Source organism: Salvelinus fontinalis, chromosome 20, assembly GCF_029448725.1.
Source record: "Salvelinus fontinalis isolate EN_2023a chromosome 20, ASM2944872v1, whole genome shotgun sequence".
Classification (NCBI taxonomy): domain Eukaryota; kingdom Metazoa; phylum Chordata; class Actinopteri; order Salmoniformes; family Salmonidae; genus Salvelinus; species Salvelinus fontinalis.
In genome coordinates, this window is record NC_074684.1 from 23,433,911 (window position 1) to 23,460,943 (window position 27,033).

The 27,033-nt window shown below is 46.4% G+C and overlaps 1 protein-coding gene across 4 annotated transcripts in view; it reads right to left on the reverse strand.

The window, feature by feature from the left end:
* The window catches only part of LOC129817543 (TGF-beta-activated kinase 1 and MAP3K7-binding protein 2-like), an 80,672-nt gene that overhangs the window by 2,654 nt on the left and 50,985 nt on the right, over nt 1-27,033 (reverse strand). The window contains exons 2-7 of one of the 4 annotated variants that reach the window (XM_055872919.1): nt 18,272-18,470; nt 14,864-16,595; nt 9,642-9,802; nt 8,647-8,740; nt 7,779-7,874; nt 7,323-7,424 (exon numbers count right to left, since the gene is read on the reverse strand). In XM_055872919.1, coding sequence (XP_055728894.1) covers nt 7,323-7,424; nt 7,779-7,874; nt 8,647-8,740; nt 9,642-9,802; nt 14,864-16,595; nt 18,272-18,373 — 2,287 coding nt within the window. In that variant the 5' untranslated portion in view covers nt 18,374-18,470. The remainder of the gene's footprint in view (nt 1-7,322; nt 7,425-7,778; nt 7,875-8,646; nt 8,741-9,641; nt 9,803-14,863; nt 16,596-18,271; nt 18,471-27,033) is intronic. The other 3 variants (XM_055872917.1, XM_055872918.1, XM_055872916.1) reach the window with 3 other exon arrangements.

The window sequence follows — 27,033 nt, forward strand, 5'->3', positions numbered from 1 at the left end:
CATCTGTTGTAAGATTGTTAGAAAAAGGTGTGCAGGGTGGCTTTGATTAACATTTAGTATTTGAACTTTATTAACCAGGGGAAACCCATTGAGGCCAGAGTCTCATTTACAAGGGCCCTGGGAACAATAAACCAACATCATCCATCTCAATACAACAGTAAAAATGTACAATTACACATCAATCAAAACAAGTGCAGTTCTCCTTCAGCACATTCCTCGTCAAAGTGCCGAACTGACAATTCGAGACCAGCGAGTCAAGCATCAAAGTGGCCTGCCGGTCATTCCATGCTATAGGGGCACAATTACTAAAAGCAATCTTCCCGGACTCTATGGAGATCTGCAAAACTTCTAGAACCAGCCAGTCTTGAGAGCGAGTCTGATGTTGGCTGGATTTCCAATTTAGAAGTGAGGTGAGGTAGTATGGGATATTCTGGAGAACTGCTTATATACAAATAATAATCAATGTTGGGCCCTTCTGGTAGTCAGAGACTCACAGCCAACATAACTATATAAAAGGCAATGATGTGTATAAAAATTGCCTCCAGTGATAGACTGCATCTAAAGGTTTTAAAACAGAGGCTGCTGGGTGCATGTAGATTATATCATCATAGTCAGTACTAGGAGGGATGCTTGATCTTCCTCTCGTTTTCAAAAGTAAGGCAAGATTTATTTCTAAGGAAACCGATCTTAAGTCTCAGCTTCTTTGTCAGTTTTTAAATGTGTGTTTTAAAGGATAGCTTATCCTCAACCCAAATACCTAAATACTGTCACGTTCCTGACCTGTTTTCTCTTGTTTTGTATGTGTTTATAGGTCAGGGCGTGAGTTTTGGGTGGGCAGTCTATGTTTTCTATTTCTATGTTGGGATTTTGGTGTTCGGCCTGGTATGATTCTCAATCAGAGACAGGTGTCTATCGTTGTCCCTGATTGAGAATCATACTAAGGCAGCCTGGGTTTCACTTGTGTTTTGTGGGTGTTTGTTCCTGTGGAGGTTTTGTTGCCACACAGGACGGTTTCGGTTTTGTCACGTTGGTTGTTTTTTGAATTGTTTTGTTGACTTTCATTAAAAGAATGAACACTAACCACTCTGTGTTTTGGTCCACACCTTCTGTCAGCGAGGACAGCCGTAACAGAAACACTCACCACAAGAGGACCAAGCGGAGTGGAGAAGGGCAGCGACAGCAGCAGAGACAGACAGAGGAATGGACATGGGAAGACGTTTTGAACGGCAAGGGTTGCTACACATGGGAGGAGATCCTGGCTGGAAAGGATCGCCTCCCATGGGAACAGCTGGAGGCAGCGAGGAGAGCAGAGGCAACCGGAGAGAGGAACCGAAGGTATGAGGGTACGCGGCTAGCACGGAAGCCCGAGAGGCTTACCCAAAAATTTCCTGGGGGGGGGGGGGGGGCTAAAGGGGAGTGTGGCGAAGCCGGGTTGGATACCTGAGCCAACTCCCCGGGCTTACCGTGGAGTGAGAGGGCGTCGTACTGGTCAGACACCGTGTTATGCGGTGGAGTGCAAGATGTCCCCAGTACGCGTGCTTAGCCCAGTGCGCGCTATTCCACCTTGCCGCACTGGTAGGGCTAGGTTGGGCATCGAGCCGGGTGCCATGAAGCCGGCCCAACATATCTGGCCTCCGGTACGTCTCCTCGGGCCGGCGTACATGGCACCAGCCTTACAGGTGGTGTCCCCGGTTCGCCTGCATAGCCCAGTGCGGGCTATTCCACCTCGCCGCACTGGCAGGGCTACGGGGACCATTCAACCGGGTAAGGTTGGGGAGGCTCGGTGCTCAAGAGCACGTGTCCTCCTTCACGGTCCGGTAGATCCGGCGCCACCTTCCCAGCCCAGTACCATCAGTGCCGACACCACGCACCAGGCTTCCAGTGCGTTTCCAGAGCCCTGTTCCTCCTCCACGCACTCTCCCTGTGGTGCATGTCTCCAGCCCAGTGCCTCCAGTTCCGGCACCACGCACCAGGCCTACTGTGCGCCTCAGCAGGTTAGAGTCGGCCGTCTGCCCAACGTCGCCTGCGCTGCTTGCCTGCTCAGCGCTGTCTGAACTGCCTGCCTGCCCAGCGTGGTCTGAACTGTCTGCCTGCCCAGCGCTGCCCGTCTGTTCCGAGCCTTCAGAGCCGTCCAGCCAGGACCAGCCAGAGCCGCCCAGCCAGGACCAGCCAGAGCCGTCCAGCCAGGACCAGCCAGAGCCGTCCAGCCAGGACCAGCCAGAGCCGTCCAGCCAGGACCAGCCAGAGCCGTCCAGCCAGGACCAGCCAGAGCCGTCCAGCCAGAGCCGTCCAGCCAGGACCAGCCAGAGCCGTCCAGCCAGGACCAGCCAGAGCCGTCCAGCCAGGACCAGCCAGAGCCGTCCAGCCAGAGCCGTCCAGCCAGGACCAGCCAGAGCCGTCCAGCCAGGACCAGCCAGAGCCGTCCAGCCAGGACCAGCCAGAGCCGTCCAGCCAGGACCAGCCAGAGCCGTCCAGCCAGGACCAGCCAGAGTCCCTCAGCCCGGAGCTGCCAGAGTCCCTCAGCCCGGAGCTGCCAGAGTCCCTCAGCCCGGAGCTGCCAGAGTCCCTCAGCCCGGAGCTGCCAGAGTCCCTCAGCCCGGAGCTGCCAGAGTCCCTCAGCCCGGAGCTGCCCCTCAGCCCGGAGCTGCCCCTCAGCCCGGAGCTGCCCCTCAGCCCGGAGCTGCCCCTCAGCCCGGAGCTGCCCCTCAGCCCGGAGCTGCCCCTCAGCCCGGAGCTGCCGCCCCTTATCCCGGTGCTGCCCCTTATCCCGATGCTGCCCCTTCATTTAGGTGGGTTTAGTTGGAGGGTGGTCATTGGGAGAGGGATACGGAAGCGGGGAGTGACTATGGTGGGGTGGGGACCTCGCCCAGAGCCTGAGCCACCACCGTGGTCAGATGCCCACCCAGACCCTCCCCTAGACTTTGTGCTGGTGCGCCCGGAGTTCGCACCTTAAGGGGGGGGGGGGGGGGGGGGGGGGGGGTTTTATGTCACGTTCCTGACCTGTTTTGTATGTGTTTATTGGTCAGGGCGTGAGTTTTGGGTGGGCAGTCTATGTTTTCTATTTCTATGTTGGGATTTTGGTGTTCGGCCTGGTATGATTCTCAATCAGAGACAGGTGTCTATCGTTGTCCCTGATTGAGAATCATACTAAGGCAGCCTGGGTTTCACTTGTGTTTTGTGGGTGTTTGTTCCTGTGGAGGTTTTGTTGCCACACAGGACGGTTTCGGTTTTGTCACGTTGGTTGTTTTTGTATTTTGAATTGTTTTGTTGACTTTCATTAAAAGAATGAACACTAACCACTCTGCGTTTTGGTCCACACCTTCTGTCAGCGAGGACAGCCGTAACAAATACCAGCGGAGACTGGTGGGAGGAGCTATAGGACAGGCTCATTGTAATGGTTGGAATGGAATCAATGGAACGGTATCAAACACATCAAACATATGGAAACTGCATGCTTTACACCGTTCCATTCATTCCATTCCAACCATTACAATGAGCCCATCTTCCTATATCTTCTCCCACCAGCATCCACCGCTAAATACTTATTATGAGGGACTTGCTCAATTTGGGCTCCCCTTCAAGGTGCAGATACGCAGGTCTTTCGGGTCAATTGTACCTGGAGAAAAACATAAACTTTTTTTATCAACATTTATCACTAATTGAAGATAGGTGAGCGACTCTTGAATTGAATCAAAGCCAAGCTGAAGGTTGTGAATGGCCTGCTGCACTGAGGGGGCACAGGAATATTACTGTGTATGGCTGTGTCATCTGCATAGATGTAGGCCCCAGTTATTATTATTCAGGGACAAACCAACAGTATTAATGTAAATAGTGAACAATAAAGGGCCTAGTATTGAGCCTTGTGGCACTTCTTTGGTTATGTTAATTAAACTGAACTCCATCAGCAGATATACATAGACTTCTGTCGTGCAGGTAGTTGTTTAACCAGCTGCATGGTCAAGACCAATTTCAGATCGCCTCCATAGCAGGAGTGCATGATTAACCATATTGAATGCTTTCGACAGATCAATATAAAGCGCTGCGCCGTGCTGTTTCCTGTCTAGTGCGTTAACTGCAGTGCCTTCAGAAAGTATTCACACCAGTGGACTTTTTCCATATTTTGTTGTGTTACAGCCTGAATTTAAAATGGATTAAATGTTGATTTTGTGTCACTGGCCTACACACAATGCCCCATAAAATCAATGTGGAATTATGTTTTTAGAAATGTTTACAAACTAATTAAAAATAAATGTTATGAGAAGCCTAAATAAGTTCAGGAGTAAAAATTTGCTTAACAAGTCACATCAGTTGCATGGACTCAGTCTGTGTGCAATAGTAGTGTTTAACATGATTTTTGAATAACTGCCTCATCTCTGCACCCTACACATACAATTATCTGTAAGGTTCCTCAGTCGAGCATTGAGTCTCAAACACAGATTCAACCACAAAGACCAGGGAGGTTTTCGAATGCCTCGCAAAGAAGGGCACCTATTGGTAGATGGTTCGTAATAAAAAAAAGCAGATATTGAATATCCCTTTGAGCATGGTGAAGTTGTTAATTACACTTTGGGCAGTGTATCTGTCACGACTCCCACCGAAGGTGGCTCCCCTGCCTGTTCGGGCAGTGCTCGGCGGTCGTCGTCGCCGGTCTACTAGCCGCCACCGATCCCTTTTTCCTTTTCTGTTAGTTTAGTCTTATTAGTTGCACCTGTTCCCTTTTGTGTTTCTTGATTTTGGTCTATTTAAGCCTGTTAGGCCCGCTTAGGTTTGTGGGGGATTATTTTGTGTTCTCTGTCGATTGTGGATGTGTTCTTGTTCTCTGGATCGTTTGCCCTGTGTTCTGGGTTGGTCAGTGTGTATGCGCCCTGTGTTTGGTGTGATCGTTTTTTCCGGAGAATTAAATTATACAAATCATTGAACCCTCTGCTCTCTGTGCCTGACTCCTACCTTCCACTCCTAGTAACCCGTGACAGTATCAATACACCCAGTCACTACAACCACTCAGGGATTTCATCATGAGGCCAATGGTGACTTTAAAACAGTTATAAAGTTGAATGGCTGTGATGGGAGAAAACTGAGGATGGATCAACAACATTGTAGTTACTTCACAATACTAACCTAATTGACAGAGTGAAAAGAAGGAAGCCTGTATAGAATAACAAATATTCTATAAACATGCATCCTGTCTGCAATAAGGCACTAAAGTAAAACTGCAAAAAATGTGGCGAAGAAATGAACTTTATGTCCTGAATACAAAGTGTTTTGTTTGGGACAAATCCAACACAACACATCACTGAGTATCACTCTTCATATTTTCAAACAGTGTGGTGTTGCGTCATATTATGGATATGCTTGTCAACGGCAAGGACTAGGGAGGTTTTTTTAGGATAAAAATAAACAAAATAGAGCTGAGCACAGGCAAAATCCTAGAGTTCAGTCTGCTTTCCAACAGACTCTTGGAGACAAATTCACCTTTTAGCAGGACAATAACGTAAAACACAATGTCCTATATACACTGGAGTTGCTTACCAAGACGACATTGAATGTTCCTGAGTTGCCTAGTTAAAGTTTTGACTTAAATCAGCTTGAAAATCTATGGCAAGACTTGAAAATGTCTCTCTAGCAATGATCAACAACCAACTTGACAGAGCTTGAAGAATTGTAAAAATAATATTGTGCAAATATTGTACAATCCAGGTGTGTAAAGCTCTTAGAGACTTAACCATAAAGACTCACAGCCAAAGGTTATTCTAACATGTATTGACTCAGGGGTGTGAATACTTACGTAAATTAGATATTTCTGTATCTAATTTTAAATAAATGTGAAAAATATTCTTAAAACATGTTTTACTTTGTCATCATGGAGTATTGTGTGTAGATGGGTCAGAAAAATAATCAAATTTAATCAATTTTGAATTCAGGCAGTAACACAACAAAATGTGGAATAAGTGAAGGGGTTTGAATACTTTCTGAAGGAATTGTATGTCCTTTATGACTAGAAAAGCAGCCGAGATGGTGCAGTGTCCTGGCCTAAAGCCTGATTGGAGAGAATTCAGAATACAATTGTCTAAAAAGGACCAGAGCTGAGAATTTACCGAGAGTTCTAATATTTTCGCTGAACAATCTCAAGTTTTGAGATTGGGTGATAATTATTAAGATGTCAGAGATCACCACCTTTGTGGATGGGAAGAACACAGGGCCTTCCCAGTATGAAGGAGGAAAGGGAGAGGTTGGACCAGTGGGACAGACACATGGATATACAGACGGATAGACAGAGCTACGGGTACCAACCCAGAGGGACAGACAGACAGACAGACAGACAGACAGACAGACAGACAGACAGACAGACAGACACAGCTACCAACCCAGAGAGACAGACAGAGGGACAGAAGGAAAGACAGAGGGACAGGCAGATAAGACAGACAGAAAAACAGAGAGAGACAGAACAGACAAGACAGATAGAAAAACAGACAGAGATACAGGTACCAACCCAGAGGGATAGACAGAGGGACAGGCAGAGGGACAGGTAGACAGACAGAGGGACAGGTAGACAGACAGAGGGACAGGTAGACAGACAGAGGGACAGGTAGACAGACAGAGGGACAGGTAGACAGACAGAGGGACAGGTAGACAGACAGAGGGACAGGTAGACAGGCAGAGGGACAGGCAGACAGAAGGACGGGCAGACAGCAGACCGAGGGACAGGCAGACAGACAGAGGGACAGGTAGACAGACAGAGGGACAGGCAGACAGACAGAGGGACAGGCAGACAGCGGGGACAGGGAGACAGAGGGACAGACAGAGGGACAGGCAGACAGACAGAGTGACAGACAGACGGACAGGCAGACAGAGGGACATGCAGACAGACAGAGGGACAGGCAGACAGAGGGACAGACAGAGGGACAGGCAGACAGACAGAGTGACAGACAGAGGGACAGGCAGACAGACAGAGGGACAGGCAGACAAACAGAGGGACAGGCAGACAGCGGTACAGGCAGACAGCAGGACAGGCAGACAGAGGGACAGGCAGACAGACAGAGGGACAGGCAGACAGAGGGACAGACAGACAGAGGGACAGACAGACAGAGGGACAGACAGAGGGACAGGCAGACAGACAGAGTGACAGACAGACGGACAGGCAGACAGAAGGACAGGCAGACAGAGGGACAGGCAAACAGCGGGACAGGCAGACAGAGGGACAGGCAGACAGACAGAGGGACAGGCAGACAGAGGGACAGACAGAGGGACAGGCAGACAGACAGAGTGACAGACAGATGGACAGGCAGACAGACGGAAAGACAGACAGAGCTACAGGTACCAACCCAGAGGGAGAGCAGCAGGGGGAGGAGGGGCAGAGGAGGGTTCCATGGTTAGGGTGGAGGTGACATTAAATGTTCTCCTGTCTTTCCCCAGGCCCTCTGGCTCTGACAGGTCCCAAGCACAGGATGAAGGGAAGGAAGTAAGAAATTCAGGAGAGGAATGGCAGGGAAACAAAATGACAGATGCAGAGGTGAAAATACAGCATGTATGAATGAAAACACTAACAGATAATTACATGAAAACAGTTAGGATGAAAGAATACATGATGTAATGAGAATTAACCAGGATAGAAATAAATAAATACCTGTTAGAAACCATCAAAAGTACCGATCTAAAGCCCAAATACTAATAGATATTAATTTTTAACAACGTTTAACACCAAAAAATGACAGATGGTAGTGGATGCAGAAGAGGGTCTGGTTGTCCAGAGGCGACCATGCAACCTTTTCTAAACTTACCAACAGATAAAGTACCTTTGGGTTTGGGTGGGACAGGACCTAGGAATCCAATGTTGTCATAGAAGTTATGAATGGCACTGGGATTAAAGTGTGGTCCTGCAACAAACCGAAACAAGGGATTGCAATACAGGACAGAGACTGCACCAAAGCCCTCCTAAGCTAAATTGAAATAGTGAGCATCAGTATAGCATATGAACATACATACACCAGTCACACATACGACCCAAGTAAAACACTGCAGTCAAACACCTTAAGTTATAGGCCTATATCATAAAAACAAATAAACTTAGAAAACAAACCCATAACACTTTACTCCTAACGTATTTGTCTGTTGGCTTCAGTAAGAGGCAATATTCATTTCTGAGCCACTTTTGTTCCTCCGTGTTTCACCTGTGTGACTGTACTAGCTGGTGTATTAATCCTGTCAACCGTGGAGAGCTGCCAGTGGGCCTATAAATCCCTTGTTACCAACTAGCAGCAGGATGTAATTCAGGAAACAACTGGTAGTTAACATTACAATGGCAGCACCTTGACTGTGTGTGCCGAGGGGATGTGACCAGGCCTGGCAGATGCAGACCTACTACTACTACTACAGCTGTACTGTACACTCCACAGGTCATGTCCCCCTCTCTGCTACGCACTACGTTCCCCATTACAGAATACACAAACACTACTAAACATGAAATGAGTACCAGGCTGAACCTGAACCTTCCTTGCATTACAAAAGACTGCATGTTAAAACACCACAGTACACCATAAACACACTGGACGTACAAGCACATGTATATGCAGACCACACACAGAGAGCTGGTGTTCCATTCATCACAACACTGACAAGCAAACCCACCAAACCAAATGAGTCTCCTACCTTTTGTTTGAAGGAGATCGATTTCTTTAGTTAAGCAGTCAATGTCGATCTGCAGTATCCTGTTGTTGCATCGCAACTGCTGCATTTCCTCAATCTGATGAGAGAATGAATCAGGTTCATATAAACCGCCATTTACAGACAGGCAGGCAGACAGGCAGCACTGTCTGCTGAAGAGACACAGTGGAGGAGTAGAGAGCGTGACAGCCAAGGCACAAGCTGTACAGTACTGACACACAACACGAGCCTAGCCTATATTACGTCAATGGAGGTGCAGGGAGCCAAGTGGGCTAACACCGCAGAAGGAGAGTTCTCTCCAGATCTCTCTGGCCTAGTGAATACACAGAATACACAACTCAAGACCTACTGAGCTGAACTCCAGGCTTTTAACTTGACCTTCCATGTCCCCTTTTTCCTCTCCTGACTAAGACACAGTGATAGCTGACAAAAACCGAAAACTCAAAGCACCACTTGATTTTGCATTCTGATATATTTCAACAAACTCACAGCTGCACGCTTAATGTAAACATGACGTTGGGTGAAAACATGGAAGTGTGTGTGTGCGTTTTTGCCCCAAAGAATCATGGATTCCTTAGAAACATACAGTAAATACACTATGTGAATTAGGAGTGAGTTATGATGTCAAATTGCCATGGATCTACTAAGACTGAGCAATATCTCAAACATGCCGTACCCATTTGAAGTAATTTCTTATCAAGTCGGATATCTATGAAGATAATATGCAGTTAAATTTGTAGTAAACAAAAGTGACCAAACTAAACGCATGAATACCGCACAGGAGGATGCTGAGGGGAGGATGGCTCATAATAATGGACGGAAGTGAGCAAATGGAATGGCATTAAATACCTGGAAACCATGTGTTTGATACCACTCCCCTGATTCCGCTCCAGTCATTACCACAAGCCCGTCCTCACCAATTAAAGTGCCACCAACCTCCTGTGACAGTAGCTGGGAGAGTAGTGTCTGTGGTGACTTACCGAGGGGATTTGGGACTGGGAGTTGGATCGTTCTAGCCGTCTCCTGGTCAGATCGTTCTCCATCTCGTTGACTTCCTCTTTTAGCTTCTCCAGCTTCTTCTTCTTCAGCTCCAGCTCATGCCACAGCCGGTCCATACGGGCCTTCTGGTGAACCAACAGGGCTGCAAGATACATAGTACACATTAACACAAAAAAACTGACATGGGGACAGAGTGATGGCTTAGACCAGTGCTCTCCAACCCTGTTCCTTGAAGAGCTACCCTCCTGTAGGTTTTAACTCCAACCCTGTTCCTGGAGAGCTACCCTCCTGTAGGTTTTAACTCCAACCCTGTTCCTGGAGAGCTACCCTCCTGTAGGTTTTAACTCCAACCCTGTTCCTGGAGAGCTACCCTCCTGTAGGTTTTAACTCCAACCCTGTTCCTGGAGAGCTACACTCCTGTAGGTTTTAACTCCAACACTGTTCCTGGAGAGCTACCCTCCTGTAGGTTTTAACTCCAACCCTGTTCCTGGAGAGCTACCCTCCTGTAGGTTTTAACTCCAACCCTGTTCCTGGAGAGCTACCCTCCTGTAGGTTTTAACTCCAACCCTGTTCCTGGAGAGCTACCCTCCTGTAGGTTTTAACTCCAACCCTGTTCCTGGAGAGCTACCCTCCTGTAGGTTTTAACTCCAACCCTGTTCCTGGAGAGCTACCCTCCTGTAGGTTTTAACTCCAACCCTGTTCCTGGAGAGCTACCCTCCTGTAGGTTTTAACTCCAACCCTGTTCCTGGAGAGCTACCCTCCTGTAGGTTTTAACTCCAACCCTGTTCCTGGAGAGCTACCCTCCTGTAAGTTTTAACTCCAACCCTGTTCCTGGAGAGCTACCCTCCTGTAGGTTTTAACTCCAACCCTGTTCCTGGAGAGCTACCCTCCTGTAGGTTTTAACTCCAACCCTGTTCCTGGAGAGCTACCCTACTGTAGGTTTTAACTCCAACCCTGTTCCTGGAGAGCTACCCTCCTGTAGGTTTTAACTCCAACCCTGTTCCTGGAGAGCTACCCTCCTGTAGGTTTTAACTCCAACCCTGTTCCTGGAGAGCTACCCTCCTGTAGGTTTTAACTCCAACCCTGTTCCTGGAGAGCTACCCTCCTGTAGGTTTTTGGTATTTTATTAAGTTGTGAAAGCCACAGCTACTCTTCCTGGGCTCCACACATTACATTAAACATCATACACAAGATGAATAGACAAGAACAGCTCAAGGACAGAACTCCATACATTTAAAAACGGCACACATAGCCTACATATTAATATATACAAAAGACGGCGTTGTGCCGTGAGGTGTTGTTTTGTCTGTTTTCTTTAAACCAGGTTTGCTGTTTATTTCAGCAATATGAGGTGGAAGGGAGTTCCATGCAATAATGGCTATTTATAATACTGTACACTTTCTAGAATTATTTCTGGATTTTTGAGACTATGAAAAGACCCGGGTGGCATGTCTGGTGGGATAAGTGTGTGGGTGTCAGAGCTGTGTGTAAGTTGACTATGCAAACAACTTGGAATTTTCAACACATTGTTTCTTATGAAAAGAAGTGATGCAGTCAGAATCTCCTTAACTCTTAGCCAAGAAAGACTGGCATGCATAGTATTTACAGTGACTTCGGAAAGTATTCAGACCCCTTGACTTTTTCCACATTTTGTTGCGTTACAGCCTTATTATAAAATATTCAGACCCTTTGCTATGAGACTCGAAATTTAGCTCAGGTGCATCCTGTTTCCATTTGTAATTGCTGAGATGTTTCTACAACTTGATTGGAGTCCACCTGTCGTAACTTCAATTGATTGGACATGGTTTGGAAAGGCACACACCTGTCTATATAAGATCCCACAGTTGACAGTGCATGTCAGAGCAAAAACCAAGCCATGAGGTCGAAGAATTGTCTGTAGAGCTCCAAGACAGGATTGTCGAGGCACAGATCTGGGGAAGGGTACCAAAACATTTCTGCAGCATTGTAAGTCCCCAAAAACAGTGGCCTCCATCATTCTTAAATGGAAGATTCTTTATAGAGGCCAAACTGAGCAATCGGGGGAGAAGGGCCTCGGTCAGGGAGGTGACCAAGAACCTGATTGTCACTCTATTAGAGCGCTAGACCTTCTCTGTGGAGATGGGAGAACCTTCCAGAAGGACAACAATCTCTGCAGCACTCCAACAATCAGGCCTTTATGTTAGAGTGGCCAGATTGATGCCACTCCTCAGTAAAAGGGACATGACAGCCCGCTTGGAGTTTTCCAAAAGGCACCTAAAGACTCTCAGACCATGAGAAACAAGGTTCTCTGGTCTGATGAAACCAAGATTGAAGTGTCACATCTGGAGGAAACCTGGCACCATCCCTACGGTGAAGCATGGTGGTGGCTGCACCATGCTGTGGGGATGTTTGTCAGTGGCAGGGACTGGGAGACTAGTCAGGATAGAAGGGAAAGATGAACGGAGCAAAGTACAAAGAGATCCTTGATAAAAAAAACTTCTCCAGAGCGCTCAGGACCTCAGACTGGGGTGAAGGTTCACCTTCCAACAGGACAATGACCCTAAGCACACAGCCAAGACAATGCAAGAGTGGCTTAGGTACAAGTCTTTGAATGTCTTTGAGTGGCCCAGCCAGAGCCCGTACTTGAACCCGATCGAACATCTCTGGAGAGACATGAAAATGGCTGTGCAGCAACGCACCCAATTCAACCTGACAATGCTTGAGAGGATGTGCAGAGAAGAATGGAACAAACTCCCCAAATACAGGTGTGCCAAGCTTGTAGCGTCATACCCAAGAAAACTCGAGGCTGTAATCGCTGCCAAAGTTGCTTCAAAAATATATGGAGTAAAGGGTCTGAATACTTATGTAAATGTGATATTTCAGATATATATTTCTTTATACATTTTCTAAAATGTCTACAAAACAGTTTTTGCTTTGTCATTATGGGGTATTGTGTGTTGTTTGATGAGGAAAAAACAAACAATTTAATACATTTTAGAATAAGGCTGTAACATAACACAATTTGGAAAAAGTCAAGGGGTCTGAATACTTTCCAAATCCACTAATTACAATGAAGAGCAAGATGTGCCGTTCTGTTCTGGGCAAGCTGCAGCTTAACTAGGTCTTTCTTAGCACTTGACCACATGGCTGGACAATAATCAAGATAAGACAAAACTAGAGCCTGCAGGACTAGCTTCGTGGAGTGTTGTGTAAACAAGCTGAACAACTCTTTATTACGGACAGACCTCTCCCTATCTTTACAACCATTGAATCCATATGTTTTGACCATGACAGTTTACAATCTAAGGTAACACCAAGTAATTTAGTCTCCTCAACTTGTTCAACAGCCACACCATTCATTACCAGATGTAGCTGAGGTCTACAGCTTAGGGAATGATTTGTACCAAATACAATGCTCTTAGTTTTAGAGATGTTCAGGACCAGTTTATTACTGGCCATACATTCCAAAACGGACTACAACTCCTTAAGAGTTTCAGTAATTCAATAAACTGTGGTTGCTGACACGTACAGTCATTGGTAAATTTAGAAAAAAGTAGAGGGCCTAGAAAACTACCCTGCGGTACACCACACCCTATTTGTTTAACATTAGAGAAGCTTACATTAAAGAAAACCCTCTGAGTTCTATTAGATAGATAGCTCTGAATCCACGATATGGCAGAGGTTGAAAAGCCATAAAACATATGTTTTCTCAACAATAGGTTACGGTCAATAGTATCAAAGGCTGAACTGAAATCTAACAATATAGCTCCCACAATCTTCTTATTATCAATTTCTTTCAACCAATCATCAGTCATTTGTGTCAGTGCAGTACATGTTGAGTTTTCACGTCAACCCCAGTTGTAAATAACATAATTCAGCTAATTAACCAGCTAATTAATATAATTAGGTGTGCTAGATTAGGGTTGGAGTGAAAACCTACAGGACGGTAGCTCTACAGGAACAGGGTTGGAGAGCCCTGGCTTAAACAATCTCTGAGAGCTGAAAGGCCAGGTTGACAACCAAATTTACAGTACAGGCTTACCGCTATAGCTAAATGCATTTCCCCTTTCGGAAATATCCGGTATGTGCAGTGGGCTGAGTAAGAATCATACAGTTGCATAATTGTTCTTCATTTCATGGCCTAGGGCTTTTGGGGGAGTCAACATTGATCGTGGGAAAACATTGCTTATAACGCTTCATAAGAAGTGTTATATTGTCTTATTACGCATTCATAAAATGCTATATGCTATGCGTAAATGAGCTGTCCCTGCTTTTCTAATTGTAACATACAGTGACAGTCTAGGCCTACATGTCATAAGCCTTTCACCTCAAGAACTCCTACCCCCCCATGCACAGAAATAACAAAGTAAACAACAAAAACAATACCAGGCCAAGCCAAACTGGGAATGTCATGTGAGCCAGAGAGGAATGTATGGAGAGGGCTGCCTGCAGTGAAAGATAAGGGGCAGAAGACCCAGGCTCAGGGCCGTGAAGAGAGAAGAGAAGCCCCACAGTAGTCCCAGCAGCATGAGTGAGCGCCTAGCAACAGCCACAGGCACTGACTCAAACGTAATCCAGTCAAAAGTCCAAAAAAGGAAACACTGCGCTCCAACACATTTGACTCACACTGCGGCAGTCAAAGGGCTGTCAGCGTAAATCCAGCATTATTGCAGCCGACTCATGCTGCAATCACACCCCTCTCCATGCGAGTCACCTTTAAGAATGTATCTATCTACTCCCTCAAATCAGGCTTAGATCAAGCAGGGTTTGAAGACCGATAGCTCTTTAATGAGACCAGCGTCTACACAATTTGGCTTTAAAAATGCATTAGTGTCATCATATGGAAATCCAAGTTAAAACAAGGCATAAACGATAAGCAATAGTCAAATTACTTTCTTGGCAGAATGCAGTGGAAAAGGCATTTACTACTGGTGGACAAAAGTGTATACTATTCCTTATTGTTATGAAGGCAAGTTACTCTCTTAAAAACTCCTGAAGCCTCTTTCAACCATTATACTTTGTAAGTGGATGTTATATCTCTTTGGCCACTTGACTTTTGTTGCACAACTTGATCTTCATGTGACTGAGGGATACTGTTGTTCAGCCTAAGAATTGCACAACGAACTGTATCCTGGTGTGTTTATATAATTCCATAGACTGTGAATGTGGACAATGCAAAGCAACTAACAGATGAAAGAGTTTAATAACCCTAATCTGGTCTCACCTTGTGTGTATGCTGCGTCATCTGAGCCCATGCTGAGTCTGCGTGGCTCGCTGGGCCTCTCCCTGTGTACAGACAGCGGGTCTGAGAGATGATGTGGGTCTGGCTCCACAAAATGGTGGTCCGAGGGGAGGCTGAGGAGGTTGGTAGCCTCAAAGGTGGGGGACACGACGCCGGGGGACACCGCTGGGGGCTTGTTGGGGGACACGGTGATTTTGAAAGTGTACTTGGTGTTGGGCTGGGTGACCACCACTCGTGGCGAGGTGGCCGTGCCTGCCCCTCCCATAGACGTGCGGGACTTGGGTGGGTGGTGGTGGATGTAGGCGGGGCCCATGCTCACCTGGCCCCCCATATTGCGGGGCCCCTGGGACCCGTGCGGAGGTGGTTGAGCAGAGATGTAGACGGTTGGAGTGTTTCTGCCCCCACCGTCATCGTTATTAGCAGTAATGTAAAACTTGGGCTGGGAGCGAGAGCCGGATGAGGCCATGTTGGCCTCGTCAGAGGGGGTGGTAGCAGCAACAGTGGGCGGGCTGGCAGAGATGTAAACAGTGGGCTGACTGCGGCTCAGACCTGGGCCTCCGATGGACAGGGGGGTGGTGGTTGGGCCAGGGGCTGCCGCGACAGAGGAGGAGGATGAAGGGCAGGAGGAGGAGGTGGAGGAGTTGGATCGGGGGCCACTGCTGGTGCGCAGCACGGCCGTGGTCGTGGTGGAGTTGCTCCTCTGAGGAGATTCAAGTTTGATCTCTATCTGGTTCTTGCGCGGTCCGGTGGAGATGTTCTGGATGTTGTACTGGCTGAAGGAGGACATGCCAGAGGGCATGCCAGAGGAGGAGGCACCAGAAGAGGAGCCCTGACCTCCAGAGGGGGCCTGGAGGATAGAGGAGGGGGCCTGTGGGTTGGTGGGGGAGCTGATGGGCATGTAGACATGGGAGGTCTGGTGGCCCTGTGACTGGTGCTGTGAGGTATGTGAGGAGCCGTGCTGGTGCTGCTGGGAGGAAGGGCCTGTCCAGGAGCCAGGCAGTGACGTGGGATGGGAGATCTGGTAGATCTGCTGCTGGGGTTGGGAGGTGGGGCTGTACTGGGCTCTGCCTGCCTGCTGCTGAAGCTGCTGCTGGCTTTGCCGGGTTGTACCGCTGGGCTGGGTCACGTACGGCCTTATGTAGATAGAGTTACCCTGTGGACTGCTCAAGCCGGACTGTGTATGGGGCCCGCCGTGTATGTGCAAAGAGGTTGGGGTGCTGCGACCCGTCTGGATGTTGGGGGCCAGGGTGACGGTGATGGGGTTGAAGCGGGGCATCTGCTGGCCATGTTGGCCCATGGATTGTCCTTTCCCCCCCAGCTGGTAGAGTCCCAGGTGCTGGGGCGGCTGGGTCTTGCGCGTGGGCTCCATCACGCCAAACACATTGAGACTGGCGGGCACCTGCACCGGGGCTGACTGGGGCTCCTGCTGGAAGAAGTCACTATTCGGGGGCTGTCCTGTCTGTAGGGGCCCGTCGCTCAGGCTAAGACTGTGGGACAGTGTCCTGCTGCCGTTCATCCTCAGGCCGTCCCTTCCCGGGGTCGCATGCACATTCTGAGACTGAGACTGCAGGCCCAGGTTCAGCTGGGTCATGGGATTCCGGAACCTGATGAAGCTGGGGTCGTCAGTGTAGTTGAGTTTGCCTCCTTTGCTGTACAAGTAGCCTGGGCTTACTTGAGACAGGTACTCACAACAGGCGTCCAAATTGTTGTTATTCTGAGGAAAATAGAAGGTTCAAATTAGTCATTTGTGATGAGAACTGGTGTTACAATATATATACATATACACTGCTCAAAAAAATAAAGGGAACACTTAAACAACACAATGTAACTCCAAGTCAATCACACTTCTGTGAAATCAAACTGTCCACTTAGGAAGCAACACTGATTGACAATAAATTTCACATGCTGTTGTGCAAATGGAATAGACAAAAGGTGGAAATTATAGGCAATTAGCAAGACACCCCCCAAAACAGGAGTGATTCTGCAGGTGGTGACCACAGACCACTTCTCAGTTCCTATGCTTCCTGGCTGATGTTTTGGTCACTTTTGAATGCTGGCGGTGCTCTCACTCTAGTGGTAGCATGAGACGGAGTCTACAACTCACACAAGTGGCTCAGGTAGTGCAGTTCATCCAGGATGGCACATCAATGCGAACTGTGGCAAAAAGGTTTGCTGTGTCTGTCAGCGTAGTGTCCAGAGCATGGAGGCGCTACCAGGAGACAGGCCAGTACATCAGGAGACGTGGAGGAGGCCGTAGGAGGGAAACAACCCAGCAGCAGGACCGGTACCTCCGCCTTAGTGCAAGGAGGTGCACTGCCAGAGCCCTGCAAAATGACCTCCAGCAGGCCACAAATGTGCATGTGTCAGCATATGGTCTCACAAGGGGTCTGAGGATCTCATCTCGGTACCTAATGGCAGTCAGGCTACCTCTGGCAAGCACATGGAGGGCTGTGCGGCCCCACAAAGAAATGCCACCCCACACCATGACTGACCCATCGCCAAACCGGTCATGCTGGAGGATGTTGCAGGCAGCAGAACGTTCTCCACGGCGTCTCCAGACTCTGTCACATGTGCTCATGTGCTCAGTGTGAACCTGCTTTCATCTGTGAAGAGCACAGGGCGCCAGTGGCGAATTTGCCAATCTTGGTGTTCTCTGGCAAATGCCAAACATCCTGCACGGTGTTGGGCTGTAAGCACAACCCCCAACTGTGGACGTCGGGCCCTCATACCACCCTCATGGAGTCTGTTTCTGACCGTTTGAGCAGACACATGCACATTTGTGGCCTGCTGGAGGTAATTTTGCAGGGTGCTGGCAGTGCACCTCCTTGCACAAAGGCGGAGGTAGCGGTCCTGCTGCTGGGTTGTTGCCCTCCTATGGCCTCCTCCACATCTCCTGATGTACTGGCCTGTCTCCTTGTAGCGCCTGCATGCTCTGGACACTACGCTGACAGACACAGCAAACCTTTTTGCCACAGTTCGCATTGATGTGCCATCCTGGATGAACTGCACTACCTGAGCCACTTGTGTGGGTTGTAGACTCCGTCTCATGCTACCACTAGAGTGAGAGCACCGCCAGCATTCAAAAGTGACCAAAACATCAGCCAGGAAGCATAGGAACTGAGAAGTGGTCTGTGGTCACCACCTGCAGAATCACTCCTGTTTTGGGGGGTGTCTTGCTAATTGCCTATAATTTCCACCTTTTGTCTATTCCATTTGCACAACAGCATGTGAAATTTATTGTCAATCAGTGTTGCTTCCTAAGTGGACAGTTTGATTTCACAGAAGTGTGATTGACTTGGAGTTACATTGTGTTATTTAAGTGTTCCCTTTATTTTTTTGAGCAGTGTATTTGTAACAAATGGATTGAAAATGAGGAGACACCAGACTCACCTGCAGAACACACTGGGAAACAACACCCTCTGGAACTTCAGGGAACTTCTGGCGCAGGTCGTGCAAAACCTGAATGTCAATCTGGTGGCTTCCCTGGGCCATTCGTGTACTGCCAGGTCAGGACTGCTCTGCTCGCTCCGTTCAGCACACTGAGGACGCCTCAGTGGTGGCAGCACCTCAGCCACAGCTTGAGCATCTTCTGGAAAACAAACACAGAGTTGCTTAGACTAGCACCCAGAGTTGTAACCGAACACGTACGCACGCACGCACGCACGCACGCACGCACGCACACACTGTTTCATACTCTTACTCTCTTGTTCTAAACACAGTAAAGAGACAGTGTGTACTGTATGTGTACCAGTCTGTGTTTTGAAAGGATGTTAATAACAAGGTAGGCCTATGCGTGTTGCAGTGACAGGAAAGCAGGGAGCACATACGGGAAAGAGGAAGTGGGGATACCTAGTCAGTTGTACAACTGAATGCCTTCAATTGAAATGTGTCTTCCGCATTTAACCCAACCCCTCTGAATCAGAGAGGTGCGGGGGGCTGCCTTAACCGACATCCACGTCTTCGGCGCCCGGGGACATAGCAGCCTATTCAAACTTCATACTAGTGATAAACACCCGTCAGACATTTTGAAGTCGCCTATTTCATTATGGTGGTGAGCTTTCAAAACAATATTTCAGAAACCCTTGTAATATATGAAAGGCATTCATTTCACAGCCCTTCTCCTCCCCAAAAGCCTCTTAATAAAAAAGTAGGAAACCACCTTGGACTATTGAGGAAGCAAAGCCTTTCAAACTGATCTTAACGTCAACATTCTCTTATTAAGGACAGAGAAGACCCAAACAGTAGTTCCCAGTATTGCAGCAATCTGCACATAAGCATCAGTTAAGCCTCAAAGTTAATGCCAGCACTACAGTGGAGCTTTGAGGCAAGCAGAAACACTGCCTTACTTCTGATAGACCAGCACGGAGAAGCAAGGCCACAAAGTGTGATGCTGACCTTCAAGAGCACGGAATTGCTGATCAAGCTCTGTAACAACTTTGGCCTAAATTGAACTTCACGAGTTAAAAGTACATACTTGACCTAAATCGGACTTTGCAATGAGTGAGGATAAGTTTTCAAGTGAAAGACAGCATCAAAGAGAAGATACTCCGCTATGACGAACCATCAAACAGGCAAAGCGTCAATACAGGACTAAGATTGAATCGTACTACACCGGCTCCGACGCTCGTCAGATGTGGCAGGGCTTTTACGGACTACAAAGGGAAGCACAGCCGTGTGCTGCCCAGTGACACAAGCCTACCAGAAGAGGTAAATTACTACTATGCTCGCTTCGAGGCAAGCAAAATTGAAGCATGCATGAGAGCACCAGCTGTTCCGGGCGACTGTGTGATCACCGATGTAAGACCTTTTAAGGTCAACATTCACAAAGCCACAGGGCCAGACGGATTACCAGGACGTGTACTCCGAGTATGCGCTGACCAACTGGCAAATGTCTTCACTGACATTTTCAACCTATCCCTGACCAAGTCTGTAATACTAACATGCTTCAAGCAGACCACCATAGTCCCTGTGCCCAAGAACATCAAGGTAACCTGTCTAAATGACTACCGACCCGTAGCACTCACGTCTGTAGCCATTAAGTGCTTTGAAAGGCTGGTCATGGCTCACATCAACACCATTATCCCAGAAACCCTAGACCCACTCCAATTTGCATACCACCCCAACAGATGACGTAATCTCTATTGCACTCCACACTGCCCTTTCCCACCTGGACAAAAGGAACACCTACGTGAGAATGCTATTCATTGACTACAGCTCAGCGTTCAACACCATAGGGCCTTCAAAGCTCATCACTCATCACACAAACACCTCCCTCTGCAACTGGATCCTGGACTTCCTGACGGGCCGCCCCCAGGTGGTAAGGGTAGGTAACAACACATCTGCCATGCTGATCGTCAACACGGGGGCCTCAGAGGTGCGTGCTCAGTCCACTCCTGTACTCCTTGTTCAACCAGTACTGCATGGCCAAGCACGACTCCAACACCATCATTAACTTTGATGATGACACAACAGTGGTAGGCGTGATCACCGACAACGATGAGACAGCCTATAGGGAGAAGGTCAGAGACCTCTCCCTCAACGTGATCAAGACAAAGGAGATGATTGCGGACTACAGGAAATGGGCGGCCGAGCACGCCCCCATTCTCATCGACAGGGCTGTAGTGGAGCAGGTTGAGAGCTTCAAGTTCCTTGGTGTCCACAACACCAACAAACTATCATGGTCCAAACACACCAAGACAGTTGTGAAGAGGGCACGACAATGCCTATTCCCCCTCAAGAGAAAGTCCCTAAAAACTGCCAAAGACTGCAGCCACCCTAGTCATAGACTGTTTTCTCTGCTACCGCACGGCAAGCGGTACCGGAGCGCCAAGTCTAGGTCCAAAAGGCTCTTAACAGCTTCTACCCCCAAGTAGTAAGACTCCTGAACAGCTAATCAAATGGCCACCCGGACTATTTGCATAGACCCCCCCCCCCCTTCCGCACCATTATCTATGCATAGTCACTTTAACTGTACCTACATGTACATATTACCTCGACTATCCTGTGCCCCCGTACATTAACTCTGTACCGGTACCCCCTGTATATAGCCTCACTACTGATATTTTATTGTTGCTCTTTAATTATTCATTATTTTCCTATTTTATTTATTAACTCTTTTTATAATTTTTTTACTTCAGTTTGTTTTAGTAAATACTTTCTCAAAACTTATTTTTCTTAAAACTGCATTGATGGTTAAGGGCTTTTAAGTAAGCCTTTCACTGTAAGGTCTACACACCTGTTGTATTCGGCGCATGTATTTGATTTGACATGTTCACAGTGTTTAAGTCGCTCACTGAGCCAAACTCCACGAGGTAGTAGAGGCCGCCATCACAGCCGAAACAGAGACGGCGGAGGTTCATCTCTCATGGCAGAACACAAGTTATTTCGACGAGAAACAACCCCATCACCTGGCAAAATGCAAACCTCTATCGATGGCTTGAAGGCTACTCTAGAGCAAAATAATCAACTGTTGACCCACATTAAAAAGAAAAATTAGGAACATAACGAAAAGCTAATAGAACAAGACCAGGCTATTAACTACCTGATGGGCCCAGGAGAGGAATTGCAAAAGAAGGGAGACTTTTCACGTCGTAATAATATTAACATTTTTGGGGTCGAAACCAATGCAGAGAGGGGGCAGAAAATGTCTACATTTGTGGACAAGATGCCGAGGGAGGTCTTGGAAATCGATGCTTCAACACCTTTGGTCATAGAAAGGGCCCACAAAACGGCACCTGCAGCCCAGAGCAGGCCCGGAGTGAAGGACACACAGAGGCTCAGCGCTATCATCGTGCTCCTTCTCAACTTCTCAATGAAACAGGAGATAATTCAGCTGTCGAGAACCACGTGAAAACTATTCTACAAGGACAAGCACATATCTATCTTCAATGACTATTCTGCAGAGCTGTTAGGGAAGAGAAAAGATTATGATGGGATCAAGAGAGAATTAGCAGCCAAAACATCATATACTCTCTGATGTTCCCTGCGAAGCTGCACATCACCCATGAGAGCAAGACCCACATCCTTGAATCTGTACCTGACGCCGAGTCCTTCCTGCGCCCCATTGGGATTACACCACCTTCCAGATCCGAGGACTGGGTACGAAAAAAATATGCTGACTATGTGGCAAATTGTTGGGCCCAGAAGGAGTAAGAAACAGGACACAAGACCCAAGAAGTAGTCTAAATCTACTGCGGAACATTGTCCAGTCCACATCGATTACTGAAGCGACCCCTTCTTCTTAAGGACTTGAAACTACCTGGATTTATGCTCATAATTGGGACCTTATTGCTGGACTAATTCATCAATCTTTGACCTACAGTTTGTCAGGATGATAAGGTAATGATTTAATCTGGAACAAACAGAATAACTGCTTTCCTCATTCCCACGTTCTCTTTTAGTAGGCTACAGAGTAAACATGATTCATTTTTAACATTGTTTTATGGCAATTACATACATACTACCCAAGTGTAGGTTATTGAAAATATTTGCCTAAAAGGCTATGGGGCTATATTTCATAGTTTATAACGGAGTGCAGGGAATGCCTCATCCATGCGGGTTTGTTTATGGGCTCCTCCCCCTTTTTATTTCCTATTCATTTTTGCATTCAGGCTTCTCTTTAAACAATAGGTTGCTGAAGTGAAATGATCAAGTGATAAATATTACGTCAGATATACTATTGGCCAAAATGTCACTTAGTTTCCACAATTGTCCTGCTACTGGTCTTGTGAGGTACCCCCCTTGTTAAAAGAACACCACACCACCAAGATCTGCCACCCAGGAATGTGGCAGTCTTATGTGTTCTACTTTTCATTGCACTGTTCGTGCTCCCTTCGTTCTAGTGGAGACACTTGTTTTTGTGTTGATGTTCTTGTTGTTTCTGTGTGTGTTTTGTATTGACATGAAAAACAAAGGAGCATTTCTGTCTGCAGTTATGGTACAAGGGAAAGGCCAATTCAAATCAAGGTCTGTAGTGTTTTATATTGACACTTTATGCTGACAATGAAACCACTTAACGTTTTGATTTATTCAACGGAAAAAATATTGAAACAGCCAAAACAAATGGATTGTGACGTTGCCCTCTTCCAGGAGACCCACTTATCAGACGAGGAGCACAAAAAGCTGAAATGGGAATGGGTTGGTCAGACTCCTCTCACTCCTCCTCAAAATAAATGGTGTTTGTATACTGCTTAATAAGAGGTTGTCTTTTACGTTGAAAAATAAGGTAACTGATTCAGAGGGTAGGTTTGTTATTATTTAATGACTATTATTTACAATACATTTTACTTTAGCTAATTTGTATGCACCAAATGATGATTCCCCACAATTTATTAATAGATGTTTCTTAGTGATTGCTAAGCATTCAAATACACATTGTGTAGTTGGAGGTGACTTTAATTGCACATTATCTCCACATTTGGACAAGTCACGACCAGGTGGTCCCATATTAAAAATGTCTAGAGCAGTTCAATTTCCCTTTGAAGAACAGGGGTTTATCGATATTTGGAGGAAGTTAAACCCAACAATAAAATATTATACACTACCGTTCAAAAGTTTGGGGTCACTTAGAAATGTCCTTGTTTTTGAAAGAAAAGCAATTTTTTGTCCATTAAAATAACATCAAATTGATCAGAAATACAGTGTAGACATTGTTCATGTTGTAAATGACTATTGTAGCTGGAAACTGAAGATTTTGGGGGAAATGTCTACATAGGCGTACAGAAGCCCATTATCAGCAACCATCACTCCTGTGTTCCAATGGCACGTTGTGCTAGCTAATCCAAGTTTATAATTTTAAAAGGCTAATTGATAATTAGAAAACCCTTTTGCAATTATGTTAGCACATCTGAAAACTGTGTGAGATTTTCACGAGACTAGCACAGTGTAGCATGGCGAATGTCTTTCACGCATGCCCCCACGCTCTTGACCTATTTCTAACCTCACTCTTTCAAAACTTCCTCTAGTGGGAGACTCAGAATATGCCAGTGAAAACATTGTGACAGTAGCGCACCCGTTCTCCATTCTGCTTCTAAACCTGCGCTGTAGGCCCGGAAAAGCCTACAGAGATTAATCCAATGTGGGTAGTGCTAAGTAGGAACATCCTGGATTCTCTAAATTACAGGTCCCTTAATGGTAATCCAATCCATCAGATTAGACATCGGGCCAAATGAAATCCAGAAGCGTCTTTAAGAATATTAAACTCAAAGTATGCTTCTCTGATAAGGGGCGTAAGACAGTGCAGATTCTAGGCATTTTGTGCCAAGGAGATGACATAGCAAGTAGCAATGCTGTCTTATCTAAGCTGTGAGCATGTGTAAATGTCATAACTGAGGAGATGTAAATCTGGATGATAAACCATCCCACCAGAGCTGTTGATAACAGGGGGAGGGGCTACTGGGCTACTGTCAGAAGAGGGAGCCCGCAGCAACAGGGCTCTAGTCCTAACAGGAACAGCCTGAGACTGCCTCAAACAAGACCGGCTGGGATACCGGCTGAAAACTGGCATTATATTCAACTGGATGGTACAATGAAACTAGCTTGATTGTGACACACTATTGAAAATGTGCACTCACATGAGAAAAACATTTAAATAATGTTTCAAAGTGAGACACTTTAAATCAAACATCATAATAACAGAGGCTGGTACATAATGTTCTTTCATCCCAGGCACTCAAACCGTCAGTCAATGACTTCTTTTGTCCTTTGCAATACAAGGAAATGGAATGTTTTGCAATCATACCACCAGACTGAAGAATACATTTCAGTGCGTCAAAAGAAAGGAGCACACGCTAGTGCTGAGTGATTAGTGCTTTTTGGGTTCGGTTGTTTGTTTGATTTTTTGATTTTTTATCCCGGTTTTCCTTTTCAAACATGAAATACATTATGAAATAATGACATAAAAATGATTTTAGAGCTTCTCTCAGCCATCACATGTCTTCTTCCTGACAATGCCAGTGGGTTGAATACTGTAACAATACAGAATAATATGAATAACAGTTCATAAAGGTAGTGAATGCCCATTATCGCTTATCTCTTATTAACCATAATGTATTCACATAACTTGACTTTAAGAAAATATTTCTGTTGTGTATATAAATGACTTTTTATTTGATTATTATTATTGTTTTCATTCCCTCATACTACCAACTGGGGTTATTTTGACCTCAGAGACATATTTTTTATTATAGCCCAAAGGTGGTTTATAAAAATCCTCACATTTTTCCTGACTTTGTGAATCAACTTGTTCTTAATAAATCTAAATCACTGTTTAGTGTATCTGTATCAATATGGGGGTCCTTTTGACCCTAGCCAAAAACACCTAAATCCACCTATAGTCATTTGATAGATTGGATCTTTATTTGAATCTAGGTTTCTCTGTAGACTTAATAACAAGTTATCCATACCACCAGAGGGTGGAGGGGGACCTGTTATCCATACCACCAGAGGGTGGAGGGGGACCTGTTATCCATACCACCAGAGGGTGGAGGGGGACCTGTTATCCACACCACCAGAGGGTGGAGGGGGACCTGTTATCCATACCACCAGAGGGTGGAGGGGGACCTGTTATCCATACCACTAGAGGGTGGAGGGGGACCTGTTATCCATACCACCAGAGGGTGGAGGGGGACCTGTTATCCATACCACCAGAGGGTGGAGGGGGACCTGTTATCCATACCACCAGAGGGTGGAGGGGGACCTGTTATCCATACCACCAGAGGGTGGAGGGGGACCTGTTATCCATACCACTAGAGGGTGGAGGGGGACCTGTTATCCATACCACTAGAGGGTGGAGGGGGACCTGTTATCCATACCACGAGAGGGTGGAGGGGAAGCTGTATCAGTGATTTTAACCTGATAGACAGATCATCTGCAAAGAAATAGCTCCCCATGTTCTCGCCTAAGATTTTACTTTCTAAACCACTATTGTATGACTGTGTATAAAACCCAAATTACCTTTTTTTTGTGCAAATAAAGATCTGGTAATGGTATACAAAGTCTGCCAACGGTATAAATACTCAATATAACGGCAATACAGAACTCTGTAATACTCTGAATCTACATAGAGAGTGGTATTGGTGTGTATTCTATGAAAAATATTTATTCTAGGGTAATCCTAAAAAAAAACGATTTATTTGAATCCAGGTTTCTCTGGAGACATAATAGCAGGTTGTACATATCATCAGAGGCTGGAGGGGGACCTGTATCAGTGATTTGGACCAGATAGACAGATCACCTGCAGAGGTGGAGCATCTTATGTTCTCGCCTATGGTTATAACTGGTAGTAACTAGGTATGACCATGCACAAAATCACAAAAGTCTGTTAGTGGTATGAATACTTGGTAGATCTGTAATACAGAAACCAGCTACCCTCTATATGTACGCAGAGTGCTACATTGGTGTGTATTCATATACTACAATAAAATTATGGTAAATCAGTTTTTTTAAACTTATGTTGATTGTACTTTGGAAAAAAGCTGCAGATTATTTAAGGGAAACATTTGCAGGTAACTGCCGAAATAAAGGAAACACCAAAATATAGTGTCTTAATAGGGCGTTGGGCCACCACGAGATAGAACAGCTTCAATGCTCCTTGGCATAGATTCTACAAGTGTCTGGAACTCTATTGGAGGGATGAGACACAATTCTTGGTGTTTTGTTGATGGTAATGGAAAACGCTGTCTCAGGCGCCGCTCCAGAATCTCCCATTAGTGTTCAATTGGATTGATATCTGGTGACTGAGAAGGCCATGGCATATACAGGGTTACCCAACTGGCGGCCCGCAAGGCCAAATTATTTTATTTGCCCCACAAGTTCTGAGCTCAGCTCCAAGTGATTTGAATTTTGGAAATCTGTTCCAAAGTATTCCCACTCGTAATAGAAATATACTGTATATGTGATCATATAGAAAAGTACACAAGGTTTTTTGTTCTGTGGCTTAATCGAGTTGATGATCCCTGGCATATGGCTTACATCGTTTCATGCTCATCAAACCACTCGTGCCCTGTGGATGTGGGCATTGTCATCCTATGGGGGAAAAGCCATGATAGGCCAAACAATGGCCTACCCAGCGTTTTATACATGACCCTAAGCATGATGTGATGTTAATTGCTTAAGCAGGAAGCACCTGCTTTCAATACACTTTGTATCCCTCA